This window comes from Desarmillaria tabescens (genome assembly GCF_030435595.1).
Source record: "Desarmillaria tabescens strain CCBAS 213 chromosome Unknown EV420scaffold_2, whole genome shotgun sequence".
Taxonomy (NCBI): domain Eukaryota; kingdom Fungi; phylum Basidiomycota; class Agaricomycetes; order Agaricales; family Physalacriaceae; genus Desarmillaria; species Desarmillaria tabescens.
In genome coordinates this window covers 1,610,983-1,634,329 of record NW_026848301.1, presented here as the reverse complement: position 1 = coordinate 1,634,329, position 23,347 = coordinate 1,610,983, and the positions used below count along the sequence as shown (strand labels likewise).

The window sequence follows — 23,347 nt, the reverse complement described above, 5'->3', positions numbered from 1 at the left end:
GTCCTTGGTTGCTAAATATAGTCACCCCGCAGCGCGCCTCAAAACTTATCTATCTCACAGCGACCAAGTAGGTTCATGCACATTTGTGCAAATTTGTTGCAACTACGTACTCAATACAGTATTCTAATGCTACACATGTTGTTGAAACTTCCAAGTACAATTGAATACCGTCCGATGCTTTGTTGAAAAGTTGAATAGATGCAATGCCCGTGTTAAAGGCGATCAAAGCAGTAGCATGCTTTGTCAATGACTATAGTCATACCTTGAAGTTGATAACGACAAAGTGGTTAGTTGGACGGTGATATAGGGTGGTCAGCCAACGTACTTCCTATAGAAGGTCTCAGAATCCGATGGAACGCCCTACATGCGCAGTTAACAATGGCAAGATAGTAATACGGCAAAGAAGCGTACAAACCTCGTCCTTCCTGGCTCCCCTTAGTTTGAGGCCATTTTTCTCAAGTTTGCGTCTATATTCTCGATCCTCTTTGAGCCATTGTAACGCGACAGAGTACAACGTCGACGTCGACTGGTCAGCAAAAGGCCACAGAGCGGGAGGAGTGACGAAAGAACCAAATCGCATATGGGCGATATGGGTAGGGAAATCATTAAGCCCATCAAATATATGCGTGGCATCTAGGAAACAAATTGCAACGGAAGCCCGAAATAGAGAACAAAAAAATTTACAGATAATGGTTGCACCTCTGGTTTCGCTATCATTACGGAGAAACTTGAGGAGATCATCTCGTACAAGTACATCCAGATCTACCGTGACCTAAAAAAACACATGAGGAGGAACATGGCTGCAATCACCACATGATTGCGGACCTCGTCAAGTAAAAGAACATCCCACGGCATCATGAGGCCGAAACAAAGCTGGACCCGGCGACGCTCTCCGTCTGAAATTGCATGCATATGCCAGTCTAGATCGATATCCAAGATATCGAGTAAACGGTCCCTCCTCTCCTTATATCTGTACCCGCCTACAGAATCAAGAAATGCAGACACGACAATGTCCCCGCGTACCACGGGATTCATGGCCCTGACGCGTCTAGTTCAGTGGCGGTGATAGAACTTGAACAAATCATGACGGACCATTCAGTTCCCAGGAAAGAGACGCCCTCAGGTGAGCTGCGAAAGACATCGCAGTCTTTGATACGGATGTCGGCACCAGGGGAGCTTACCAGACGCTTTCCGGCAAGAATCTGCAGTAGGGTGGATTTACCAGCTTAAGTCTAGATTAGATAGAGAGCCAAAGTAAAGGAGTAGTTTCTGAGTACCTCCATTAGCACCAACGAGAATCGTCCTGGATCCCTGTGGCAAACTGAGGGCTATGTCCTTGAGAATTGGGTCCGACTGAGCCGTATACGAGTACGTGAGCGCATTGACAGCGATAGTGACTGTAGCCATGGAACATGGACTTTGCCGGGAAAATCAAACCCAAGTACGAAATTTGTGGCAATAATTTTGACCCAAATCACAGCCACAAAAATCCGCATGTGTTATTTCCGTTTTCGTCAGGTTCCTCTTGTCCTCTTTCAGTGAGCCCAAGCCGCCCAACCGTCGTTTTTGCTTTCTCGTAGGCTTGCTGGACACCAGGACCTTCTGTTTTATCTTTTTCTTTGTCTAACTCCAAGCCACGCTCTTTCCTTCCTCTTCTCGCTCTCGCTATGCGTCTCGACGCTCTCCTGCCTCGTCAGTCCAGCGGTTGCATCGACTGTCCAGAGACACCAGTGTGCAGTTGTGCAGCTAATCAAGAATGCTTCCAGATTAGCAGGTATGCGTCGTTCATGATCACCCTTCGCATGGTGTCACTCACGCCGTAGTCAGGGACTGCTATACTTGCAGTACATTCAAGTGCGTTTCCCAGGATAGCACTTCCTCCAGTAGCAGCACTGGTGGTGTGAGCAAAGGTGCCCTGGCTGGCGCAATCATTGGATCGCTTGTTTTTCTCGCTAGTGCCATCTTTCTTTTCCTATGGTGGCGTCGCTCGACTCGCCGCCGCCGTGCTTTGGAAGAGGCAGAAGCCAAGCCTGATGCTCCTGCTCCAGCAGAGACGGTTCTGAACAGGCCAAATCCTACGGAGAAGCCACCGCCGACGCCAGTGGAACAGAACACCGTCAGAGTATATTCTTCATCTTCCAATACCACTATCGATCTGGACCCCGATTCCCAAACCTCTTCGCACCCTCGCTCACCGATATCCATACGTTCCAATCCTTTCGAAGACAGCAATTCTATTCAAACTGCAGGAACCGAAGGGACTAACGTTATACCCATCGCTCTCGTCCCCCCTGATCCATCATCCCACGCCTCATCGCATTCCGAACTGTCCAATGTTTCTTCCCCTGTTCGACCGCCACGCTCTCCAGACCTTAATCTCGAGCACGTTAATGTCTCTCACGACTCTATCCGTAGTCCCCAGGGTTACGCTTTATCGCAGCGCTCAGGAGTGTCTGGGGTGTCTTCGCGACAGTCATATATGTCCAATGCCAGCTATTCCAGTGATTTCCTTAATGAAGCACCCATGATCATAACCCCTGGCCACGGCACCGTGCGACAAGTATTAGGTGTCGTCAAAGCGGAGGTCATCAATGCGCCTGGACCTAATGATGGCTTGAGGACACCTGGGGCTGCCTCACGGCCAACTATCCGGTCACCTTTGGCGGCGACCTCGTTTGGTCCGGCAGATATCGTGGGTGGTGGTGATGAATCATTAGAAGGAAATCCGTTCAGCGACAGGCATTCGTCTACTGCGACTACGCATGCCACATCACCAGGTTCCGGTCGAACGGCATTTAGTCCGGCATCACCGACACGAGAGTCCAACATGAACTGGATTCCTGATGGTCCTCACCTACCCTGGGCACAGGACGGCGACAACAGCCGTCCGTCCAGTATGAGTACACAGGCTGGGTCCATCATCGGTATAGAGAACGCTACCAGGGTTAATGTAGGCCTTCTGGATAGGTCGCCCTCGTACAGAACTACGAAGGGCAGACTGGTCACCCCATCTACTGTTGGACTTGGGACTCTGGAAGAACAGCAGCAACGGGCTCTTGCACACGCGCAAGCCAGAGCGCAGGCGCAAGGATTGGATAAGAACAAGAGGGCTTCGGGTTCATCAGTCCTTTCTGCTACATCTACCAGAGCTGATTCGATTCTGGAGTCCTTCCCTTTTGTTCCTCCATCGCCCATATCTAACAGACCGATGAGGTCGCCTCCGGTGTCACCAATGGGTCAGAGTTTCTCCGGCGGGCCGTCCTCTCCCAACGCGCAGCAATCGTTCTCATCCTCTTCGACACAAGCTACTGCCGTCCTTTCTCCTCAGGTTAATAGTTTCTCTGAGAGTGAGACGGATCTGCCATCTCCGCCCAACAGGCGCACTTTAGGCCTGTCCACGGGATCTCAACTGTCGACGGCATCCTCTGGCCTAGGGTCCTTCCCGTTCCAGATAGATACAGGGAACTCGAGAGAGCCTTCACCGATGCCTTCTGTTTATAGTGGGCGTCAGCGTGCAAGCTTGGACACTTTGGCTATTACCAGTGACCTCTCGTCATATCCCCTTGGTTTCGACAGGGACAGCATTCTTCCTCCTTCATCTAAGAGGGCCTAAACCCCCGCTCTTCCATATTGATGAACTGATTTGTACCGATGTACTACCATTAGACTGGTCGGGTACCGGTACCCTATGCTTTCTTTTCTTCCGTTTGTCGTAACATATCGTCGTCGGGCTCAATCTGTCCTATACTTATATCTTCAACAATTAGCCCTAAACTTGCTTGCGAGTTGCTTCCATACCGGGATTTAGTAAGGGGTTGTGTGCGGTACGTTAGTTATGTATTAGAGTACTTCGCAGTATGATATGCTGTTGATGTGCCCAATCCGAAACATGATTCCAATGGTATACCAGTACATGATCTCAAGGGTATTGCATTTATTATCCACCCAGTACCAACTCGTACACAATGACGATGATGTTAAACGCAATTAACGGTACTGCGAGATCGAGTACTCAGCATGCACAGGCCAATAATAGGAAGATTTCACGTACTGCGCATGAGCGTCCGTACAGCGCTGATTAAGTCTATCAACTTGGCCTTCATCCCTACCTCCCCTGGAGGCGCACCATAACCGTTTTGGTCGTACTGATTGAAGGCAGCGTTTTGGGGTTTTGAAGACGACCAACCGACTGTATAGTTACAAGGTCAGTTGTAATTGCCTGTTGAGGAAGACGAGACACGTACTTCTCGCTAAAAACCTGTCCTCGCTGAGAACTGCCATTGCATTTACTACGAGAAGGCCGACATAGAATATTGTTCCTAGTAAAGGAAACATCATGGTGTAGCAGTAAAAGTCGTGGTCAACGTGGTGCAAAATAAGATGTCGGGGTCGTGACAAGTGTGACTTGCTCTTTTCATCGCGCGCTATGATGCAGAGCCGCCTTAAAGTTCTGGCCAGTACGTCCTTTCCTCTGCTCTCTGATTCTTAGCTAAAGCACTTTCAAGGTTCTCATTTCTCTCGGCGCGTCCAATGGCAGCTATTCCATTCTCCTGCAAAGCCCGTCGGTGCTCGCTACTAGTATGTTATTCACGGAATTCGAGGAACTGCCTACTCAGTGCAATCTGTGACCCAGTGCCATCAACCCGTTTAATTGGGTTCCTGACAAAGTGAAGGAAAAATTTGGTATGAAAATGAGAGAGGCGGAAAGCGAGGAAGAGGTTGCGGCAGCCAAGAAGGAAGCTGAACAGCGAGGGGAAAGCAGTATATTCGAGACCGTCACTGTCACCGAACCGGAAGGCCCGGAATCCTCAACACCCTCCCCAGACATGGCCAAGCCTCTCGATGCCTCTCCAAAGGAGGAACCAGCCGTACAAATCGAGCGCAAGGGCGACTCGGTACGTTACAATAGGGTTCTCTTTGACACTCAAGTAACTGGTCCCTGCAGCACAAATATTCGACAGCTGTCTTCAAAATCTCGCATCGCAAGCTGAATATGATTGGTCGGCAGATTTCAGGAAAGCCTATCAACCATGCGATCCTTCAGATGCAATTCAGCGAAAAGCGTGCCAGTACGCGTATCATGAACATGCTCGCGACAGCTAGAGATCATGCTGTCCGGTATAAAGGTCTTGATGGACAGAGGCTTGTAGTCGGTAAGCCGCATACATGATACCCGCATCAGACTTGTATCTAATTTCACGATCCTTAGCTGAATCATGGGTGTCGAAGGGTAAGCACAACCGAAAGAGGCTGGAACCAAAAGGAAGAGGCCATGTGGGTGTTCAAGTACATCCTCAGGCCAAGCTGTCTGTTGTGTTGAAAGAAGGACGGACGTTGGAAGAACAAAAGGCCAAGGAGAAGGCTTTCAAATTGAAGAGAATCGTGTCTGCTGCGGTAACGAGAGAGGATAAGCCAATACGAAATCCTGGAGCTATGTGGGCATGGTAGCATGCATTCATGTATCTAGTACTCAGCGTAGAAATTTTTTTATTACCTTGCTTGTCAAGGTCTCTCTAGGTCTAAAATCTTCGCTTACACAAGCCATGGTCTTCCCGTGATATGACATCATTCTCCACACGTAATCAAAATCCTTGTCGCTGACAATTTCACCCTTTCCATCACGCATCGAATGTCTTTTCACAACGGATATCAAATCGCCAACATATTAAATCCTCTAGATCTACCGGTAATGGCAAGATTGGACATAGCTACTGCCCTCAAAAACCTCAGTGATATTTGTGCTTATCTTCCATCTGCATTAGAAAGACAAACTCGGCATATCATCTATATCTTTTGCGCTTTATTGCCACTTCCAACGTTGGCAGATCTACTTGAAAACCTCAAATCTCGATGATGGGGTGGATATAAACAATTTGTATGGAGATGTACCGACCATAATATTAGACACCATGTGTTGAATAGTGGGACTGAGCCATACGTGCGCTTCAACATTGCAACGGATAATGCAACTACCCCGCCGTGCCCTGCAGGTATGTCTGCGTATTTCGTCCCTCACACTGTACACATATCCACTGATCACTGGCACTGAGTAGGAAACGACAACCTTAAGAGTACAAAGCCTAAGCGGAAAATTGTGGACGTTGAAAGAGGTGAGGCGAAGAAAGTTCGTGCTTAAATGTAATCAGTTCAGGTAACTAGCAGGATTCTCTTAAAGGCATGTATGTATGATTATGGCGGTGTATGATTATTTTCAAAGTGTGCCTCACATAAATTGGATTCTACAAATTTGGGATGGGGATGAACACTGCTTAAGCAAGGTATGATAGTCGTCGACCGACGACCGCTAGTTTTATTGGCATACATGCAAATTTAAGAAGAAAACAAAAAATCGTGATATTGACGTCACGCGCATTTGTTTACTTTGATTCCCGTTCTCTGAGTCTCTCAGCTAGACTCGTTGCTGCTGCTCCTACTTCAATATGGCAGACGTCGCACCAAAAAACGACACACGCGAAATTATCGTTATCCATTCTGACGCCTCAGATATCGAACCTGGACAGGTGACGACAAAATCTGCCTCACCTCGGAAAAAGAGAAAGAAGAAGAAACAAACCAGTAGAGAAGAGGAGGGTTCAGAGGCTCAGGTTGAGCGGTCTTCATCTGGTCGAGAAGCGAGGCGCGAACGGCGAAAAAGGCTGCGACTCGAAGAGCAGGCTAGTGGCTCTGGTTCGCGAGATCTCAACACAGAACGACGCCGCCGTTCTCGTTCTCCTCCTAGCCGCTCTCCTGAACCCTTGGACGACTCGAAGCTTTTCTACTTCGACCTTGACCCAGTGCCTCTCCCAAATGTAGTTCAAAAGGCTGAAAAGGCGGGCGACTCGGAGGAGGGTGGTCCTTCAAAGTTACTTCTACCATCTCATGTCCAGGTCCTGGGATCTGTTCCGGTTGAAATACTTCCACCATCGCCTTCGGACTCTGAGAATGAGGATTACATCGACTATTTGGATTACGATGACCGAAAGGTGCGTCACTCGAGAGGCTTTAGTTGGTGCTGTCTAATCGATAGCAGGGTTTGGTCCGGTATTTTGACACGCCTGAAGATAAACCAACAAAGGTAGTATGCAAGAATTGTGGCGCCGAAGGCGAACATACAACCTATAAATGTCCTGTGATGATAGTTCGTCTTGCATATTCCTATCCGTTTGCCCCCTCAGTTATTGAGATGCTTTTCAGTGCCTTACGTGTGGGGCTCGTGATGAACATCCTACAAGATCCTGCCCGATTAGCAAGAGCTGCTTCAAATGTGGGATGAAGGGACATATCAATGTAGTGAGTAGATCACAGCCAACAGTGCGATTCTGTCGTTATACAATATTCATCTATCAGAACTGTCCTAATAAATATCAAAATCAAGAGGCCGCAGGGGATACCTGTCATCGCTGTGGATATCGCAGTCATATCACTTCGGTGAGTCTATTTATTAGGGCGACCAACAAGATTTATAAGACTGTTGGCCCACTATTGTAGGAATGTCCAACGTGGTGGCGGATCTATGTTTATATCCCAGAAGAGAACGAACGTGTCCAAATACTCCACGCCCGCCGTGAAAAGTCGAAAGCGGATCTGGGTCAAGGAGGAGAAGGATATATTGCCGAAGATGAATGGTGTTACAATTGCGGAGTCGAAGGTCATTGGGGCGATGTAAATGAATGTTCGCTGACTGTTCGCTCTCCGTTGCTGATAGCCTGCTTAGGACTGCAACAATGCCCCTCATGCATACGGGGTACCCGAGGACTACTCTGCATTTGGATCGAATAATCTGCACACGGGTCCGTTTGCAGACGTCAATGTATATGCACGCCCAGCGACAACCCGACGTGGAGCTCGTGACTGGGAGAAAGAGATTAATGTTGTGGACAATGTAGGGAAAAAGGGCAAGCGGAAGGCCATCGAGATGCTAGAAAGATCTGCTCAGCGGCAGCTAGAGGACGATGGTGACGACTGGTTCGGAAACCGAGGAGGAGGGAAAGAGTCGAAAACGGCTACGTCTCGTGCGAGCGGCAGACCTGCAAAGAAGCTGATGTTCAGCCAATCAATCAAATCGGGTCTTTTAAATCACATAGGTGATACAGCAATCGATGTAGGACCATCTAAACGGGGAAAGTCGGACAGAGAGGAAAGCAGAAGACAGAGGGAAAAGCGATCCCACTCAGACAAATCCTCTTCATCCAGGAATAGGCAGAGCGATCCATACGACACGTTTTCGAACGCTAGGTCTAGTCGATTGTCAGGTCGACACCAAGACTCGTACAGACCGAGAGAGTACGACAGGCGCAGGCCTAGATACAGCGGCGGGTACGGGAGGTAACTGGTTCTGTCCTCTAGATAGCCTGTTGATATTGTGCTGTAAACACTTCAGTGTCAGCGAATTTCGAGTCGGAATTGAAATTTACCGAGGGCACGCGGTCACGTGCAGTTTATGTTTTGAATTTCAACCGCCACCACCCAACACTCTTCCTTCATCATGCAGTCAAAGACTCCAAAGACACCCAGCAGGCAGCGTGCTCGCTCAGACGTGAAAACACCTCTGACCTCTTCCGTTGTGTCTGGTCTCAATGCCGTTTCGTTGGCACCGTCGCCGTCGAAACGACGAACCAAGTCACGGTCAGTGACGGGACCTTTCGACGTGTCGAATCCTTTCATCGTTCCACCGACCTCGTCATCATCCCGCTCTCGTGCATCATCGCCTGTTAAATCTTTCGCACCCTCTGGGGCGTATCCCATCAACGCCGAGTTGCAGCGACAAGCAAATTCGGGCCTCATTAGAAAGGGTGGGATCGAGAGCAAGTTGGACGTTGTGAAGATTGATTATGTTCCGCCAACAAGGTCAGAGCTGAAACGGTCTAGGTCGACCCCGGTGAGTTGCTGCCACCCTCTACCCTAGTTCATTCTTTTATCATTTCGCAGAATCGGATAGGTGACCAGCAAGATCGCTTCATTACTACCACACGGGAAAATGCAGGTTTTGATATCGCTGTTAGTATGGAGAAGATGAATCTCAATTCACACAACTCATCGCCTGGACATACTGCACGTCTCGCAGAAGCCACCGGAGTGCCACTTAATCGTCGTATCCTGGGCTATCGTGAACCACCTCCTCCCGCTTCATCCGACAAGACACTTGCTCTTCAGCGTGAATACGCAAAACCCTTGTACGCTAGTGCACGTCCTGACACTTTGGCATCGTCAACCGGAGCAGTCAAAAGTAAATCGCGTAAACTTCCTACACAGCCAGAGCGAGTGTTGGATGCGGTCAATCTCCTGGATGACTTTTATCTCAACCTCATAAGCTGGTCGTGCCAGAATATCGTTGCTGTTGCTCTTGGTCCTGCTACGTACATCTGGAACGGAGACACTGGTACCGTCGTTCTCATCTCTGAAGCGTCCGATGGTTTGTACCCTTCGAGTGTGGAGATGTCGAATGATGGCGCATTCCTTGGTGTTGGGCTGTGCAATGGAGATGTAGAGCTGTATGATGTTGAGACTACCCAGAAGCTGCGTACGATGAGTGGACATCAGGGCCAGGTTGCTACTCTGTCCTGGAACGAGCACATCCTAAGTTCGGGATGTGCGGATGGTAGCATCTGGCATCACGATGTGCGCGTTCCTCGTCATAAAGTGATGGAGCTATTAGGTCACACTGGGGAGGTTTGCGGTTTAACGTGGAGGAGTGATGGAGAGTTGTTGGCTAGCGGGGGTAACGACAATGTTGTCAATATATGGGACGGAAGACTGGGGGATGTTGGGGAGAACGCCCAAGGAAAGGCCAAGTGGGTCAAGCGAAATCACACAGCTGCCGTGAAGGTATGCATTCTTCATTATCATTTTGTTCTCATACGTATTAAGCTCTTTGTAGGCGCTAGCATGGTGCCCATGGCAGCCATCTTTGCTTGCCTCGGGTGGAGGTACGAACGATGCCTCGATTAACGTATGGAACGTAAACACTGGCGCGCGAGTTCACACAACAAAGACACCTGCTCAAATCAGTACCATTCAGTGGGCACCGCACAAGAAAGAGATCCTGACTACTCATGGGTATCCAACCAATGCGATCATGCTCCATGCGTACCCCAGCATGGAACGTGTTGCGGAGATCCGGGACTCACATGAATCTCGAGTTTTGTTCAGTTGTGTCAGCCCTGCTGGGGATTTAGTGCTTACTGGCGGCGGTGATGAATCGTTGAAGTTTTGGAGGATCTGGGAAGTTCCCAGTGCGTCGGGAAAGAAGAAGAGAACTGGTTATGACGACAGGCCTCTCAATTCGACCAGGTCGGATGTGTTGTCTATTCGCTGAGCTTATGTCTGTGAAGCTTGACTCATAGTCGTGAATACTGTATTTATTTAAGTAGCATTGCACAAGCATCAATAGAGGTAGTTCATTTCACGACAATTTTTGTCGATTTCAGCGTGTATTTTGCCGGCCCGATACTGCGGTCCGGCCATTCAAGCTTTCACGGTGACCATTTCATACTTGAACATTTCGCGAGCGCTGGCATGAATTCCAGAATGAAAAGTCGAGCTAATACATCTGGAAGTACGACAGACTCAAGTTCGATATCCGCCGTTGCAAGTGCGGCGGTCTCTTTTGAATACGCGTCTCTGCGTCACCGGTCGCACTGTCCCCTTGGTATCTACGTAGTACCGTCCAAAGAGTCGCTTTTTATCTGGGACGCAATATTCTTTGTCCATCAAGGTACGTGAAACAGTTTTGTAATTGTTCTGTTGCTCTTGACTCGCTACATCAAATGCAGGATACTATGCCGATGGCATCTTCAAATTTCGTCTGTTGTTTCCTCCAAACTACCCCGACCGCCCGCCTACTGTCCAGTTTACAACGGACATGTTTCATCCGCTAATCTCTGCCAACGGAATATTCAACCTTGCACCTCGTTTCCATCCTTGGCGGTGAGTTGGCGCCAATAATCTATGTTGGTCGTCTTCTGATATAGAGTTATTTAGGCCCAAGGAGCACTTCGTCTTCCATGTCCTTCACTACATCAAGGCTTCTTTCAAAAAGCCTGTACTTGATAAAATCACTGAAGCTGATTGCTTGAACAAGGAAGCGTATCGGTTCGTGCTCTCTTGGTCTTGTTAATGTCATTTCTCATTTTATGTTCCAGATTGTAAGCCTTCCAATGGTAATCTTCGGAATCGTATTCATTTATACACCTGTCAGGTATCATGACTCCACGGGATCTTTTGCCTCCCTGGCTACTCAGTCGTCGCTTTTGTCCCAATCTCCGTCGTCGCTATTTGAAAGGGATTTGCCATCCTCATCAGATAAGTCGCATGGAATGATTCTGCGGGAGCTCAAGCCGCAACAGCTTCAGGAAATGCGAACCAAGTTGGGACTAGCGGAATGGGACGAAGAATAGAAGGTGCTAGTGTATTTAAAAGTGTCTGCGGTGTACATTATATTATTGATTACTGTGTATGCGTTCCTATTAGTATCATTACTAAACGTGTCTATACATCGTCACTCCCGCTGTCTAGGGCGGGTGGGGCTTCCACCGTTTCAAAGGGCGTGTCTGGACCGGTGTCCTCATCTTGGAGCTAGCATTTTAATTTTTGAGTGAGTTGTTGCCATAATCTGATGGAAGAACCGACGCACTTCACTTAATCTATGGAAATGTTTAGACAGTTTTTCTATAACGAGACTATAAGGTAGATGTTGTGTCAATTTCCTAGGGATGTTAAATCAATGAAACCGCGTTACATCAAGTAGTGAAAATCTTTACTTTCGTGATTGGACATTCAGGGAATGCCGTGCGTCTAATGTCGAATCTAGTACATTCGACGAGTGTGCACCTTCGCTTAGAGAGATCTTGATAGAATACTCTTTGTCTGACTTTCCTCGCCCGTGATTACGCTCATACAACTCAAATGTAATATGAGACTGAATGAAAGGATATCATAAATGAGAGAGTGCAGCAGAGATAAGCACGTACAGCATAATCTAGCTCTGGGATACGGCGATTGGCAATGGGGAGACCGGAGAGCAGTACAAGGTTAACCAAGGTATGAATATGGCTTTCTTTAGTGAAGTAGAGTGTCAATGAACTGCCACCATTGTTTCGAGCTGCTTCCAAATCTTGAACGACATTGTGAAGTAGAGGTAAGGACGTCAGAACGCCGATTTCTTCTCTGTCACACAACAACGGTGAGAAGGTCATCACTGAGAGGGGGGACATCGGCGTACTTCTCATCTGGATCTATGCCGTATTCCTGAGGAGCAACTAGATCAAAGAGGGCCTTCGCTCTACCGTACAGCTCATGTAATTTACGATCGTGAGGCTGAAGAGGGTCCCGGCGGCCGTTCTCGTCGAATATAGCGAACAGGAAGGTTCTGTGGTGCAAGGCACAATATTTAATGGTATCGTAAAGCTCTGAGACCTGACAATTTATCGTAGTTAGCGCAGCAGCAAGTGCTATGTAGGAGATTCGTACCCGTGAGGGGTCGAACTTCTTCTGTTCAACATCACAAAAATCTTCAAACAGCTTTTCCCATCTTTCTCTGAATAGCCACGGTTCGTCATCACAGCACCTGTTGAAGGTTAGTTGAAATCTATCAATTCGAAACAACAGATGCGCGCACCATCTTTCTTGAATCTTGTCAACATCCATAGTCTCGAAATTCCGGCGCATGATGTCCCTGAAGGATCCTAGCAATTCTATTACTTCCTAGAGTACAATAAGAACCTAATATGTCTGTATGCTCATGATACTCACCTTGACTACCTCAACGGGTTCTTTCTTCATGCTCTTGGGCCAAGTAAGCTCCGGCCTTTTCTCTGGCTCACCAGGTCGTAACAAGATCTTGAGACGTTTTTTGACATCATCCATCAAATCTTTGGCGGCATTGGAATCGTCAAGCAGGTCCTTTCGCACAATGAGTGTAAGAGGTGTCTCGGGGTGAGGGGAATTCATGTAGCTCCCGCTGCCGTTGGCCGATCCATCTGTCGACGACCGCGAGCTGGAGTTGGAAGAGGTGTTCATGGTGTAAGAAGGTGATTGGGTGTCATAAAGAGAAGCCGCAAAAATTTCCGCTGAAGCAATGACACGCCGTTCGGATGACGTGAAGATCTAGAGAGGTTGTGAGTGCATGTAGTCAATACGAAATATTGCGCAAACATACCTTTACGTTTTGTAAGACTTCTTTGTCTGTGCAGGTTTGTAGCTTATTTAGATGTGTTCAACACGGAGGATTGAAATAAGACATACTCATGATGGAAATATCCTTCTTCATATTCTCGCCCAAATCTCTCGATTGATAGCGAGCAGAGTGTGTGAACTACACAAGGAAAATCAGAGATTGTTCATTGGGATGTAGATGCAAAAAATGACCTCCCCGCCCCATTTGAATACCAACGTCAATTTCGTTAGTCTTCGTACATGTCCCGCCTGACGTTTGGAGTACACTGGTTTGAGCTGGGCTTTTGTTCCAGGTAAATTAATCTTGCTGAAGAGGGCGTTGTTCAACTGTGTTAATTTAGTTAGTTCTTCGCCGTCTGCCCCCAGTCTCTTGGCTTTCTCAACAGCGGTAGCAATCAGGTTGAGCTGGTCTTTCTCCCGAAGAATAATTTCTTCCTTCTCTCCATTCAGAAGTGTGACGAAAGGTTGTGTCCAAGGCTCGCCAATCGGGAAATTGCTAGAAGAGATCGCATCTGGTCAGTCCTATTCAGTGTGATGCAACGCGTATTTTCCCACAATTTAAGTTTCTGTTTCGGTGTACGATCGGCATGTCTATACACGGTCACGTTCGCCTTCAGTAGCCAAGTCGGAGTTTCCACAGACGTGTTCTCGCCCCCGGGAAGAGCGCGATCAGGTGATGAAGATAGTCGCATACATAGAGCTGCAAGAATATCCGCAGCCTTATCTGAAAGTTGAGTGTTACTATAGCGTGTACAAAGTCGTAGTGAAAGAAAACTTCGGCAAGTCATGTCATAGCGGCCAGACTTCTCTGCTCATGGAGATTTCATGGCTTCGGAAGACCTGCTGCTCGATGATGCAATGCCATAGTGTATGCAGACGAATAATCCATGAGAGAGAAAATTAGTACCGTAATATGTGTTATTCCCTTTGACAAAACTCCAGCCGTTGACGTCGATGACACGACTTGTCTTCCCGTTGTCACAGCGGAGCATGTCGAAACCACAGACGCGTTGGCCAAATCCTTCACAAATCTTGGTGGCCCAAGCCTTCTCTTCTTCAGTAAGTGTCGTGATAAAGCTAATGTGTGTTCAATACTTGTCACTAACAGAAAGAAGAACCGTACCGGATCTCTTTCCCTTCTGTGTTCCGTCGAACAACTCCATCGACGACGGGGGATTTGCGAGTTTCGGCGTGCGTGTACTCCTTTCCGACGGTGTATACCTTGATATCTTCGGAGTTGTCGACATCGATAAATTTCTCGTAGATATAAGAACCGTCCGTTCGAGGATGATTTAACGTCGGGTCCAAGTCGCTGGATTTGTTACCAACCTGTCCTATAAAATGAATACATGCCTCATGAACTGACTGAGCAATAACCTTTCTAAATAGTCGGCGTCCGCCGCCTCCCTTGAAGTAGATATAGACGTTATGGTCCTCTCCACTCACAGGTTTCTCGACAAACGGCTTTTCCAGTACTTTACCATCTATGATGATAGCATCACCATCTTCTCGAAGTGTGACTTCTGGAGTGACTTGATAGTCTCCAAGCGTGATGCCATGACGTTGTTTCATCAAGCTGATTAGCTCGGGATCGATCTTTGGGCCACCATCTCGGGAGACCTCAAGGCGAGATGGAGTTGGTACTTTGAGATGATCAAGTACTGCGCCAACTAACCGACGGTCCCAAAGTAAAGCCTGAGGAGCAAGATCATTGATACAGAACGGATTTCGAAGTTTGACGTAAGATATCGCTTTGTCAAGAGGGAAATCCGTGGAAAAAAAGGAAATCAGTATGTCACATCTAGGCCAATTTTCGACATCTTATGCGCAACTACTCAGCCTAAGTAATTTGAATAACTGATGACTTACCCTCGTCTAATATGACTTTGTCACCAAAAACTTTCACCTCTATGGAACCGCGAGCCCGCTCAAACGAGTCGAATAAGGATTTCACGCATTGCCTTCGACCTGGCCTTGACATCCATGGCACAAACACCCAAGACTACTGGGTTAGCATTTGGTGGGCGTCCAAAGTAGCAGGTAAATCAGAATGGGACGGACGGAGACGGAAGATTGAGCTCGAGAGGAACGCTTTTCGCGAGATCGCGAGATCCGGATTGTCGTCCAGGCTTCGCTGGAACGGGTCTACCACAGATTTTCCCTATTCAATCTGCTCCGAGACCTGCTCTAATATCCAATAACCGTGGCGCCGAGATCTGCGAGTGTTACAAGCCGGCCTGAAGCGGCAAGATCAAGCCCCATCGCGGGCCTATGGGTAGGCTCGTGAAGTGAAGCTTAGTCTCAGCTCAGCCAGCTCAGAACCACAACCACAGCGTTCAGGCGAGGGGAGCACGAGGCCCCGGGAAACTCACGCCAAGGTTTGTCCGGAAATTAGCATATTTTAGACCCCAAAAATGCGAAATCTTTGTCCGCATTTAGCATATTTGAGGGGTCCAAGAGGGACACTTTTGTCCGGGTTTAGCATATTTGAGGGCATCGAAAGGGATGAACGAGGGGACCTGTCGACCCCCTGTTTGTGCAGAGTGGTTCTGCCGACTTCTATTCCTATCGAAAACCGCAAAAATGACTATAAATGAGGAGATACCTTCCAAAATAGAGAAAGATTTGCCAGATATTCGTCGAAAATTCTCACCGGCGCACTCCGGAAAGTCGGCCCGGAAGACCCTTGTCCGCGTTAGCATATTTTAGCCCTAAATTGTTGCATATTTGAGGGCCAAAATTGGCTATTTTGCCGGACAAACCTTGGCGTGAGTTTCCCGGGGCCTGGAGCACGTCATTTCCTATCATTTTAATATTGGAAGTCCGATCGGACTATGGAAGTTGCCGAGATCGCTTTTCTGCTTGCTATCATCGCAAGCATGGACGCACTCATCGCAACCATCGCCGATACTCATGATACGACTCCGGCCAGTACAGCAGAAGATGATTTGGAAGAAGGGGGGATTGAGGAAGGTACAGACTTTGTATTACGCTGACAAAACCAAAACTTGGCATACCATGGTTTTCCTTGGCTGTGTCTGTTTCTCATGTTTCCATGCGTGGTCTTTAGCATTGTATATAGTATAAACTTACTCTCTTGCTAATAGAATACCCTGTGGAGTGAATAGCAACTTCATTTCTCATTCTCTTGCCTTCCTACAGGTCGTTCAAGCTGAAAATATTTTCTTGTATACAAGCCCGGGCCTGGACCCAAGCTGAGCCTGAGCCTCAACGGGCTTGGGCTCAAGGCTTGGGCTTGCGATTTGGAGAGCCGGAGCCCTTCCGAGCTGAGCCGGCCCTTGTGAGTCACTAAGAGCATTGCACAGAGAACTTAGTCAGACTGTTGTTAAACGCGTGATCCGTGCCTATAAAGCCGATTTCTCTAGTCTACAAGAGCAACTGCACACACCCGTAATATCTTCAAGGAATATGTTTGCCCATAATCGACGCTTCGGATCAAGTGCAGAGATGCAAATTCTCCTGTGCCCGCAGGGGACCCTGTGGTGAAAGGAAAGCCGGCCGGAAACCCAAAGCGTCGGTGGCAGTGCAACTGCCAGGGGAAAGCCACGTGAACAGAGAGGTAACAAACGACAACAAGCCTTGGCGCTCAGATTGGATCATTCATAGTGCCTACCAGGCAAAATCGACGTCGGTGGCTCGACACGCCTTTCTTTTCAACTCTCATGACATAGCTACGTACAACATGGATCGCACGAACTCGGCCTCTTCTGTTCCTTCACGCTCCGGTTCGTCATCAGGCGCATTCGCCTATCAGACTCGCCTTCTTGAACGGACTTCATCCACCAGGAATGGTGCTTCTGTCTCGAGGAGCAACTCCCAGTCGGGTATGAGCATTTTGACAAATCCTACGGGCTCATCTGCAGCCCCCAATACCCGGCGTTGGGTTCCATCTCACCGCGTCGCCAACAGCTTGGACGCTGTCCGTGGCAGATGGGAGGAGCGTTCTCGGGACGCTGCGATGGAGGATCATACGGTCTCCTCGTCATCCCCGACTAGAAGCGTGCCAAATTCTCAGCTCTCGGCTGACAGTCAGCGACCTCCATATGTTCCTTCTACTCCTTCCCATTCCAGTTCCTTACCCGACCAACAACGGACTCCGCCATATCTCAAACGGCACACGATGCCAGCACCCATCATTGCGTCCCCTTTGTCGCCCAACACTACAGGAGTCTCCGTAGAAGCTGAACCTTTACCTTCTTCGGTCACCGGCGCACATCGAATTCACTTGCCTTCTTCACCTGCCATTTCATCTGCTTCTGATAGGACCAGGCATACAGATCATTACCTACCCTCTACCCTTTCTTCCGCAGAGTCTTCCCCTTCCCCATCTCGTCACCGTGCAACCACGCTGGGTGGATCTAGTTCGCCGAGCTGGTCGTTGTCCGATCGCGAAGGAACAGCTTCACCGCCCTCCGTAGCTTCGTCTTCCAGCCATGACCCCTTCATTCCAACCCCACCATCTACGCCTCTGAAGAAACGACCTACGTCTTATTATGGCGGCATGTCATCTCCAGACAAAGTCGCAGTCGGGCCATCCATCCTCGATCGCACAAACTCATACAAGCGTTCTCTAGAAGCTTCAACACCTACTATCCCATCTTCAGCCATGTCGCCTACCCCATATCGCAGCTCCTATATGAATAATAAGAAGGCGGCAACGTACGGTGAGAGCTTGACTGCTGGAAGGAGACTTGGAAAACACTTGCCGCGTATCGCCAGCGGAGATGGGGATGACCACTGGGAGGAGAAGAATGACTTTCCAAAAGAGCGGGTAGAAGCGAAGGAGATTAATCTGCCAAGTGAAAGAAGTGAAATCAGTCGAGACGACGCCCACAAAGAGGGAGATGCGAGTTCGTGATCTCAACGTTGGCATAGATTCTAGCTCGGAGTCCAAACGGAGAGAGGAGATGGGTCTACCCGTCGTAGATGAAGGCGATGGAGTGGCAGGTATACCGGGCAGACTGCGTCTATCGCGATATAGAGCACCCAATGCCCAGGCTCCTATGCCCTCTTCACGACTAGCTAGAGGATTATGGGCAGACACCCAGAGGCATTTGATACAAGCCTATGAGTACCTTTGTCACGTAGGAGAGGCTCAGCAGTGGATCGAAGGCTGCTTGGGAGAGGAGTTGGGCTTTGGTGTCGTCGAGATGGAGAGCGGTCTGCGAAATGGGGTTGTTTTAGCCAAGCTAGTGAAAGTGTTCACTCAAGATGCCATTGTCAAGAGGATCTACGAGGTAGGAAAATATTCTTGACTGGCATTTTATTGACGTTTATGTTGTGTTACAGGCGCAAAAGTTGTCCTTCCTTCATTCAGATAATATCAACTACTTTTTCGTTTTCGTTCGTCAAGTTGGTCTACCAGAAGTATGTGGAACTTCCTTGTGCACTTACCTAGCAGTTGTTCATCAAACCTGATAGGGCTTCATTTTTGAGCTTACGGACTTGTATGAAAAGAAGAACCTTCCAAAAGTGATATACTGTATCCACGCATTGAGGTGAGAGTATGGTGTTCAGTGCGATGCATGCATCTTATGAACACATTCGTGCCGCAGTCATCTCCTTGCTCGACGTGGTTTGGCAGAACGTATCGGCAATCTTTTGGGACGGCTGCAATTCTCTGACGACCAACTTCAGAAGACTCAGAAAGGCTTGAAAGATGCAGGTGTCGCGATGCCGAATTTCGGCAACATCGGCCGGGAGCTTGCTAAAGAGATTAACGAAGAGCCGGAAGTTGAAGTAGAGACAGAAGATGAACGTTCGTACACTATGTTCTTGCAATTGCTTTTACCTGACTGACGGTCCTTTCAGGGAGAGATCGTTTATTGCTCGAAAACGAAGCCTCAATCATTAAGCTTCAGTCCCAATGTCGAGGATTCATTGCTCGCCAGGCTGAGGCTGCGCAGCGGGATCGCATGCGACTTGTTGAGCATTACGTGGCGAAAATACAGGCACGCTGCAGAGGACAACTTCTTCGCCGAGAACTTTCCGAACGACGCAGTGAACAGCGAGACCTCGAGCCCTGGGTTGTCGCACTTCAGGCATCTCTGCGGGGCGCATTGTTTCGTGAGGAATGGCATCATCACCTTCATGATATCAGGAATTCTTCATCCTGTGTAATCAAGATACAAGCCCAGCTACGCGCAGTACTTCAGCGACGTCGCATGGCTGGGCTTTTAGCTGCCCTACGAACAAGTCGATCTTCCTTTGTCAAACTACAGTCAATGGCGCGCCTGCGTTTAGTCAAGAAAAGCATCAACCAGGTTTCAAAAACCTTTGTTGAACCTTCTGTCGCGACATCCGTGGTGGCAATGCAGGCATTCTCTCGCGGTGCCATTGCTCGGCAGCGGGCTATGCAGCAAGTCAAAACGCTATATAATTATGAAGGAGCGTTTGTTGCCCTCCAGTCTCAGTGTCGGGGTATCCTCGTTCGGCGTCGGATGCGCAAACAGATGGCGAAGCTGGAGGACGTCACGCAGACGGTCATACGTATACAGGCTGCTTCGAGGACCTATCTAGCGAGGAAGCGCCTTTTGTCACTTATACGAGGACTACGAAAGGCAACTGCATCAGTCATCAGTTTCCAGACGATTGCAAGAACCAAAATTGTTCGACAACAACACAAAGCGATGACTCGGGCCCTAATGACTGTCAGTACCATCAAAGCTGTGGGGAGTTTACAGGCTCTTGCTCGCGCCTCTCTAGCGCGAAGCAAACACCACGAAGTCACCAGAAAGTTGGAATTTGTCGCCCCTGACATGGTCCGCTTTCAGGCTGCTGCACGGGGCGTTCTAGCACGGGATGACTACTTTGCTTGGCGAGATCATCTGCTTACTAGTCAGGATATTGCCACATTCCTACAAGCCCTGTTACGAGGCGCTATGGTACGGCGCAAGTTCCGTTCAAAAATGGACTACTACCGCTCGAATCTAAGCAAAGTCATTCAAATTCAGTCTCTCATGCGTGCAAAGGAAACTCGGGAACAATACCGACAGCTCACGATGGGTCAGAACGTCACTGTTGGAACAATCAAGAATTTTGTACACTTGTTAGATGACTCGGAGGCCGATTTCCAGGATGAGATTACGGTGGAGAGATTGAGGAAACGGGTAGTACAGCAAATCCGGGAGAATCAAGCATTGGAAAGCGATCTCAACGATCTGGACACCAAGATCGGTCTAGTTGTAGAGAACATGAAGACGGTGAAGCAGCGACATACTGACAATGCTGCAGGTCACGCTGCCCGGACTTCATTGCTCGCTGCCCATGGTGATCCATTTTCAGGACCCAACACACTGGATCACACTGCTCGACGGAAACTCGAGTTGTATCAGCAGCTTTTCTATCTCCTTCAGACGAGAGGAGAATACTTAAGTCGCCTTTTCCATCACATCTCTCAAGGCAACGCTGCTGAATCGAATCGCCGATTCGTTGAGAGGGTCGTATTAACGCTATTTGGTTATGGTCAAGACAGCCGGGAAGACTATCTACTACTCAAAGTTTTCCAAGTACGTGATGCGCTGATGTCTTTATCTCAATCTTTACGAGCTCCCGTTTCACAGCTCGCTATTCGAGATGAATTTGTCTTGGCTACGTCACCGAGCGATATCATACGCGGACATCCGATGTATATCAATATCGCCGTGCATTACCTTAGGCAGAAACAAGCCGTTTATGTACGAGAAGCCTTCCAAGGTGCTATTCAGAAACTAGTCGATCATCCTGATCTTGACCTGGAAGCCGATCCTTGCACGGTATGTCTGTGAACCTGGTTGATTATTTCGCAACTTACATAAGTTCCTCTAGATATATGAGGAAATACTCCGACGTGAAGAGATGAGGTCCGAAGTTCCACTCAACAAGGCAAAACAAGTCAGCTTCCATGAAGCCTTGAGGGACCCGGATACTAGGGCCATTTACATCAGACGTGAGTGTAATTGCATCATGCTGTCTCTGAGTACTAAAATTTCCAGATATACAAATGTTGCAATGGGCCACAACTGTGATGGTGCAGGCGATCATGGAGTCGATTAAAAAGATGCCATACAGCATACGCTATCTTGCTCGGGAAACTCTGAACATGGCCCGCGTGAGTGTTCCGCTTAAAGCCAATCCTTCTGTGCTTTAAAATCTATTTAGGAGACATTTCCGGATGCTCCCGATGAAGTTTATGCTGCATGCATTGGACGACTCGTATTCTATCGCTATATCAATCCCGCTATTGTGTATGCCTCACCTATATCATACCCTCACCTATGCTAACACAGACCAGGACCCCTGAAACGTTCAACATAATTTCGACAACTCTCGATGTCCAGTCTCGTAGCAATTTGTCCGAGGTTTCTCGTGTACTGACCCAGATAACGAGTGGATCATCATTCGGAGAGGATAGTCCCAGTTATGTCCCCATCAATGATTATGTTCGGAAAACCATCGATGAAATGACAGCGTGGCTTCTTGAAGGTGGTTCAATACGTGGCTTTCACGTTTCGTGATACTAATCATTGGCTCATTAGTTGCCAAGTGTACCAGATGCCGAGACTCAGTTTCATGCTCACGAATTCCTTGATGCTACGGTGCAACCCAAGCCAATTTATATCTCTCCAAATGAAATTTACACGATGCACGGATTGTTGTCACAGCATCAAGACAGCCTGGTAGGTTCGATTCGCTTAAATAAAATCATTCTGAAGTTCTTCGTCTGTAGGGTCAGTCCTCCGATGATGCATTAAAAACCATCTTGAGAGAATTAGATGGTGTTCCTCATTTCGGTAATGAAGAACTGAAAGACGCTAGAGATCATGTCGTTACGCTCGAACTCACCAATCGCTTTGCTGACGTCAAAGGTAACAACATATATAAGATAGCGATGTTTTCTAATGCTGCAATCAGATCCGCATGCCGAGGAGAAGGCACTCTGGGTACAGGCTAAGCGCGGTGTCTTAGCAATTCTTCGTGTGCAGCCGGCGCAAGACCTAGTGGAATCCTTACTCCAGCCGGTAACGGATGACGACGAGCTGGTATGGGAGGGCATCTTGGACGCTGATATGGTCAACGAAGAGGCTAGACATCATCCTGGACGCCAAGCCTCTCAAGCTGCCGCAGATTCCGCGTACCGCCTGGAAGACATTAAATCGTAAGCCTAGAAGATTTTAAGCTGGTCAGTGACTAACATGCAATCAGATTAACTTTCCGGGCTGTCAAAGCGCTGGCTATCTCGTACCTATTGAAGCTGGAGGAACGAGGAAAGATATCTCGTGCTGATGGTTTCCAAGGAATTCTCAATGCCATCGCTGGTGATGTTCGCAGTAAACACCGGAAGCGTATCCAGCGGCAACAGGAGATGGAAAGTATGAACGAAGCACTGAGACAATTGGGCGAGAGGAAAAAGCAATTTGAAGAGAGAATTGACAGCTACCACCGCTATGCTCAATCATCCATGGCTACCATGGTCACAAAACCGTATGTTCATCATTGCTTTTTCTCGGGTTGCTGAGTCGAATTAACGGTTTTTGTAAGCAATAGGCGCATCAAACGGTTCACTTTGCCTTTCACCAAACAGTATTTCCATCTTCGTGATCTCCAAAAATCGGGGCAGAACCCGAAGTTTGGTTCATATCTATACACCGCCAAGGACCTTTACGAGAAGGGTATCTTGTTATCCATTGATCAATACTCTCCTCGTCAATTCGACAAAATTCAGCTCACAATGTCGTCTAATTCTGCTGGTGTCTTCAATCTACTCCTGGAATCAACCCTGATTGGTGGTATCACTACCAAGATGGGCTCGGATGAAGTACAGATGGAGGATCTTCTTCAGGCGAAATACGAGCAACGATCATCGTTGACCTTATTTAATGGGCAGGCTAAGGTGAACTTGGATCGTTTTGTCAGTCAGATTAATAAGAAGTAAATCTCATTCCCTATCCATTTTTTGCACTTAGCTGACTTTTCGCTGACAGATTCTTTGTTTGATGCTTTATGATACTAATGACTTAACGACAGACTATTTCGTTCTTCATTTACATTGCTCTCTTTTTACATGCAGTCAGCTCCCTTTGAAAGGTTTTCTTTGCAAATTATGGCTCATACTTGTACCCCTAGTCGATCTTTGTATCCACTCTTGCATAGCGCATCAACTGAATAATTCGTA

At 48.2% G+C, this 23,347-nt stretch overlaps 9 protein-coding genes across 9 annotated transcripts; 6 read left to right on the top strand and 3 right to left on the bottom strand.

Annotated features, from left to right (window-relative positions):
• Positions 1-67: 67 nt before the first annotated feature.
• EV420DRAFT_1504082 (P-loop containing nucleoside triphosphate hydrolase protein) lies at positions 68-1,476 on the bottom strand. Its single transcript, XM_060471214.1, has 7 exons — positions 1,278-1,476; positions 1,093-1,225; positions 826-1,039; positions 685-772; positions 416-633; positions 326-360; positions 68-262 (listed from the first exon to the last, which is right to left on the bottom strand). The coding sequence occupies exons 1-7, from the start codon at positions 1,405-1,407 to the stop codon at positions 244-246; spliced, it is 837 nt and encodes a 278-aa protein (XP_060338631.1). The 5' UTR covers positions 1,408-1,476; the 3' UTR covers positions 68-243.
• A 191-nt stretch (positions 1,477-1,667) lies between these two features.
• Positions 1,668-3,613, top strand: EV420DRAFT_1259977 (uncharacterized protein; the record flags this gene model as incomplete). The annotated part of the gene is made up of 2 exons (XM_060466982.1): positions 1,668-1,774; positions 1,828-3,613. The coding sequence occupies 2 exons, from the start codon at positions 1,668-1,670 to the stop codon at positions 3,611-3,613; spliced, it is 1,893 nt and encodes a 630-aa protein (XP_060338630.1).
• A 324-nt stretch (positions 3,614-3,937) lies between these two features.
• Positions 3,938-4,335, bottom strand: EV420DRAFT_1259804 (ER-to-golgi transport membrane protein; the record flags this gene model as incomplete). Its single annotated transcript, XM_060466974.1, has 3 exons — positions 3,938-3,996; positions 4,052-4,189; positions 4,245-4,335. 3 exons carry the CDS (start codon positions 4,333-4,335, stop codon positions 3,938-3,940), a joined length of 288 nt encoding a protein of 95 aa, XP_060338629.1.
• Positions 4,336-4,384: 49 nt separating this feature from the next.
• Positions 4,385-5,566, top strand: EV420DRAFT_1504072 (mitochondrial 50S ribosomal protein L22). The gene is made up of 5 exons (XM_060471213.1): positions 4,385-4,457; positions 4,506-4,578; positions 4,634-4,895; positions 4,946-5,153; positions 5,210-5,566. Exons 1-5 carry the CDS (start codon positions 4,427-4,429, stop codon positions 5,446-5,448), a joined length of 813 nt encoding a protein of 270 aa, XP_060338628.1. The 5' UTR covers positions 4,385-4,426; the 3' UTR covers positions 5,449-5,566.
• A 796-nt stretch (positions 5,567-6,362) lies between these two features.
• EV420DRAFT_460559 (uncharacterized protein) lies at positions 6,363-8,440 on the top strand. Its single transcript, XM_060482220.1, has 6 exons — positions 6,363-6,983; positions 7,031-7,138; positions 7,195-7,287; positions 7,348-7,428; positions 7,489-7,662; positions 7,715-8,440. The coding sequence occupies exons 1-6, from the start codon at positions 6,441-6,443 to the stop codon at positions 8,327-8,329; spliced, it is 1,614 nt and encodes a 537-aa protein (XP_060338627.1). The 5' UTR covers positions 6,363-6,440; the 3' UTR covers positions 8,330-8,440.
• On the top strand, positions 8,441-10,455 carry EV420DRAFT_1299711 (WD40-repeat-containing domain protein). Its single transcript, XM_060468375.1, has 3 exons — positions 8,441-8,878; positions 8,929-9,825; positions 9,878-10,455. Exons 1-3 carry the CDS (start codon positions 8,486-8,488, stop codon positions 10,313-10,315), a joined length of 1,728 nt encoding a protein of 575 aa, XP_060338626.1. The 5' UTR covers positions 8,441-8,485; the 3' UTR covers positions 10,316-10,455.
• Positions 10,456-10,515: 60 nt separating this feature from the next.
• On the top strand, positions 10,516-11,396 carry EV420DRAFT_1616971 (UBC-like protein; the record flags this gene model as incomplete). Its single annotated transcript, XM_060475184.1, has 4 exons — positions 10,516-10,714; positions 10,773-10,926; positions 10,981-11,091; positions 11,198-11,396. 4 exons carry the CDS (start codon positions 10,516-10,518, stop codon positions 11,394-11,396), a joined length of 663 nt encoding a protein of 220 aa, XP_060338625.1.
• A 91-nt stretch (positions 11,397-11,487) lies between these two features.
• Positions 11,488-15,158, bottom strand: EV420DRAFT_1616970 (cortical actin cytoskeleton protein asp1; the record flags this gene model as incomplete). The annotated part of the gene is made up of 17 exons (XM_060475183.1): positions 11,488-11,574; positions 11,633-11,705; positions 11,760-11,917; positions 11,970-12,165; positions 12,221-12,414; positions 12,469-12,565; positions 12,617-12,702; positions 12,751-13,104; positions 13,157-13,182; positions 13,243-13,312; positions 13,366-13,669; positions 13,729-13,897; positions 14,081-14,250; positions 14,297-14,502; positions 14,551-14,993; positions 15,043-15,079; positions 15,108-15,158. 17 exons carry the CDS (start codon positions 15,156-15,158, stop codon positions 11,488-11,490), a joined length of 2,721 nt encoding a protein of 906 aa, XP_060338624.1.
• A 1,718-nt stretch (positions 15,159-16,876) lies between these two features.
• EV420DRAFT_1260144 (ras GTPase-activating protein) lies at positions 16,877-23,107 on the top strand (the record flags this gene model as incomplete). Its single annotated transcript, XM_060466992.1, has 16 exons — positions 16,877-18,044; positions 18,097-18,431; positions 18,484-18,561; positions 18,616-18,692; positions 18,750-18,952; positions 19,006-20,702; positions 20,757-20,948; positions 21,001-21,121; positions 21,168-21,283; positions 21,334-21,419; positions 21,467-21,680; positions 21,711-21,851; positions 21,902-22,040; positions 22,087-22,330; positions 22,378-22,656; positions 22,720-23,107. The coding sequence occupies 16 exons, from the start codon at positions 16,877-16,879 to the stop codon at positions 23,105-23,107; spliced, it is 5,478 nt and encodes a 1,825-aa protein (XP_060338623.1).
• Positions 23,108-23,347: the final 240 nt, after the last annotated feature.